Source organism: Lycium ferocissimum, chromosome 6 (assembly GCF_029784015.1).
Source record: "Lycium ferocissimum isolate CSIRO_LF1 chromosome 6, AGI_CSIRO_Lferr_CH_V1, whole genome shotgun sequence".
Lineage (NCBI taxonomy): Eukaryota > Viridiplantae > Streptophyta > Magnoliopsida > Solanales > Solanaceae > Lycium > Lycium ferocissimum.
Genome location: NC_081347.1, coordinates 29,175,942 through 29,179,557, shown reverse-complemented (window position 1 = coordinate 29,179,557; position 3,616 = coordinate 29,175,942). Strand labels below are relative to the sequence as shown.

Genomic DNA, 3,616 nt, shown 5'->3' with positions numbered 1-3,616 from the left:
CGAAGGAAATAGATGTGTCGAAAAATTAAAATTGAAGTGCAAATGTCTATACATGAGAAAGGAATAAATATTAATATTAAGCACTATCATATGTCCATGTGGGATAAAAAATTAGTTGATTAAAGTCTACAAGTTATATAGCTTTTGGTACAAACATTCATTGCGAGTACAATTTGTAAAGCTTTGGGTACAAGTATGTATTGCTATGTTGGTCCTTGTTTGTCCCACCCAACTCCCATTTCTATATAGTAGAGACTTGTGATTCACTCGTTTGTGTAAAGTTTTCAAATGCTTTTCCGTACTCTCCGTTCACTTTTACTTGTCAACTATTAATTTCACATGTCCTTTAAAAATTAATAAATGAAGTATATAATTTATCATAATATCAATATTAGTTGGTGTAAAAGTCTTAATAGACTTGGGAATGATTTGTATATAAGTAACTAGTGTCAAGGATAAAATAGAAAGCAAATTATTTTTCTCTTTATAAAGTGGACAAAATAAAAGTAAAAATATATTTTTAATATAGTAAACAGTAAAAGTAAATCGAGGGAGTGTAAGATAATTATGTCTATCTTCTTACAAATAAGTATTCTAGAGAGGAAACGTCTAGTTTTACTCCCTCCGTTTCAAATTGAAGTGTTACCTTAGTCAAAAAAATTAGCCCAAAATAAATGTCATTTTAAAAATTTAAGATAGTAATTGGCAAGTGTTTTCAATTATATCCTTATGATTAAAGAAGTAGTGCTCTTTAATATTGTTCAATGATAATTTTTTTTTTAATAAATAAGGATAATTTGTCAGGAGATATTTATTAATTTTTTAATTGATGTGATTTTTGCATGTATTTTGGGACGGACGGAGTAGTAATAATAAAACCCTTTTCACAGTAACCTCAATCCTATTATCTCAAAATGTTGGTGCTAAAGTGTAGAGTAATCCAAAACGTACAGGTTCCTAAGAAAGACACGTAAACGCAGGCATAGGATCCCACGTGTTGAGGTGCTTCCACGTGTGTTCTTAAGCCCTTATTAGCCGACACATATTATACGTGATAGCATCACATCTTTCTTACTCCTTTCACTTCTTAATTCAAGTTTAGAGAGATCACAAAACCCAAAAGAAACACAGAGAGAAAATAGAAAAATGGGCTCTGAAACATTTCTTGAAGTAATCCTTGCTATCATCCTTCCTCCTGTTGGTGTGTTCCTCCGTTATGGCTGTGGTGTAAGTTCTTTTTCCCTAATTAATCAATAAAAGGATTTCTTGTTAAATTCTTTAAATTCTTTTTTAGATCAGTACTCAAATAGTGTACGATTATATCTTATCCCAATATATTGAGCCGAGGGTTTATCGGAAACAGCCTCCTTATCTCCTACGTAAGGTCTACGTAGCCACAAGTGGGATTTTGGGTATGTTGTTGTTATTAAATTGTAAAAGAAAAAGTAACTGATCAACATGCATATGCAATTGAAAGATTATGGATTGTATTTGACTTTGCAGGGAATAATTGACATGTTTTCCTTCAAAATAAGATCTGTTTTAAGTACAATATACTTAGTAGCTCACAGACTGAACTTTTAAACGCTTATCGTGGTTAAAATGTTGGTTGATTCGAGTATATAAAGAGAAGTATCCCAAACGAGATGGTCTTTTTTGTTTCTAATACAAGAAAATGATTTTCCATGTACTTTTCTAACCACCAACTGAGATTATGCACTTTCATTTTTTTTTTTTTTGCTTATATTTATTTATTTATTTATTTATGTTGTGTTTAAAGTAGTGAAAATCCATATGCATAGCGTTTTAGGAGATCTAGTAATTTAGGAGCCAGAAAATAGCATGCTCATCATCATTCATGTAATAATACTGTAATTCCTCTAAATATTTCTTTTGAAGAGCTTTAGATTATGTTGACTCGGCTTTTTTTTTTGTTTTTTGGGTAAAATGCAGGTGGAGTTCTGGATTTGCGTGCTGCTGACACTTTTAGGATACATACCGGGCATTATTTACGCACTTTATGTGTTAGTTGGGTAGTGAACACGTTTACAATGTAAATGCCTCCTTATCTTTGTAATCATTTTCAATAAATACCACTGTATTTCGTTTCCCCTATTTTCCTTTCTAATTCTACCTTTTATTATTTTCATTTTTTGTCCTTTTAATCTTCCATGGTGGTTCCAGTCATAGTCCTCCATTTATGTACTCCACTGTTCAATGTATACTGGGCATACTTTACAGAAAAAAAAGCCTATTGTACGAAAATCCTTCAAGAACTATGTTTTGTATCTTTGATCAAAAGAATCAGGTTGGGGATAAACATGTAGAGAAAATTGGGTTGTGTCGTGGAGTAGTAGGCACAAAACTAGTACTATTTTTTTTTTTTTTCAGTCAACGACTTCATTCCATTAATTCATAAACTGTGTCAAATGTTCGCAAGACACCATTGCATCATTTACAACTCAACATGGGAAAACAGAGTTCCAAGAAATACTAGATAAGAGGGAAATAGAGAATTTAGCTAGGTTATGTGCTAACTGCTAACCTATTCCATGTTCGAGGGATATATCTAAGCTCCTCTAAGTTGGATATGTTCAAAGGAACACATTAATTTTCATATATCCTCGCTATATCCTCGCAAGTAGCATTTATTTCCCAGGATACTGTCTTTCTTCTTTTACAACATTTGTACCACATTCATCCGATAGTGTAAGGACCTTTTACCAGCCATTCTGTGGGCTCTGCACCAATATTTCAATTTTGATGCAGTTGGATCACAACCCTCTTCTCTGAGCTGAAAAGGCAGTTACACTTCTGCTAGTATAACTATCAAAAGCAAATTCGTGGCTGAATACCTCGTGATACTACCAAGATTGTAGTAATTTTTTTTTAGCTTAGTGCCAGGCTTTCTAACTTTGATGCTAGAGTATACCAAGATTGTAGTAATTCTAGAAAGCCCAAAATAACTTTTATTTTCTTCTTTGGCAACATTTGTACAACTTTCTTTACCTTTTTGGGCTGTAGCGCTCTTTCCAACGCTTTTATTTTCTCAATATTTGTACAACATTCTCTGCATCCCGACAATATAAGGCCTTTTTCTCCAGCCATTCTGTAGTGCTCTTTCCAACACTTTTCGAATTGCTATTGCTTCATCTATTATAGCTTTCCCTACAAATTGAATAGGGGTGTTAAATGCATGAAGCAAATGATCACAGCTATTCACAGCTACTATTTCAATGCTTGCCTTCTCTTTTTCCACCTATGCATATGTGAAAATAGCAATTCTATCAGCTACTATTTCAATGCTTGCCTTCTCTTTTTCCACCTATGCATATGTGAAAATAGCAATTCTATCATGTGCAAGAGTAATATTTTCATCATGACTTCTATTAGGTATACCAGCAAAGATAGAAGAATTTATTAAGTATGTCATTAGGTTTATATATATATCACTGTTAAAACATAACATATTTCTAGCTATCCACGTTTGCCATAAAAGACACAGTTAGTCTTAGTAGCTCAATGGACTCTGGGTACTGGCATGTATTTCGTAACAAATTATTACATCATCTTGCAAAATTCGTAGTATTTTCTAAATCAGGCTAGTTGATAGAAG

The 3,616-nt window shown here is 32.7% G+C and overlaps 1 protein-coding gene across 1 annotated transcript; it reads left to right on the top strand.

Moving 5' to 3' along the window:
- Positions 1–1,052: 1,052 nt before the first annotated feature.
- On the top strand, positions 1,053–2,115 carry LOC132059597 (low temperature-induced protein lt101.2). The gene is made up of 2 exons (XM_059452246.1): positions 1,053–1,227; positions 1,954–2,115. Exons 1-2 carry the CDS (start codon positions 1,147–1,149, stop codon positions 2,035–2,037), a joined length of 165 nt encoding a protein of 54 aa, XP_059308229.1. The 5' UTR covers positions 1,053–1,146; the 3' UTR covers positions 2,038–2,115.
- Positions 2,116–3,616: the final 1,501 nt, after the last annotated feature.

Bases quoted from the DNA above. Each gene is read 5' to 3' on its own strand.
- LOC132059597 (XM_059452246.1), top strand. From the start codon at position 1,147: ATGGGCTCTGAAACATTTCTTGAAGTAATCCTTGCTATCATCCTTCCT. The intron at 1,228-1,953 runs GTAAGTTCTTTT...GGTAAAATGCAG, and splicing joins TCCTCCGTTATGGCTGTGGT to GTGGAGTTCTGGATTTGCGT.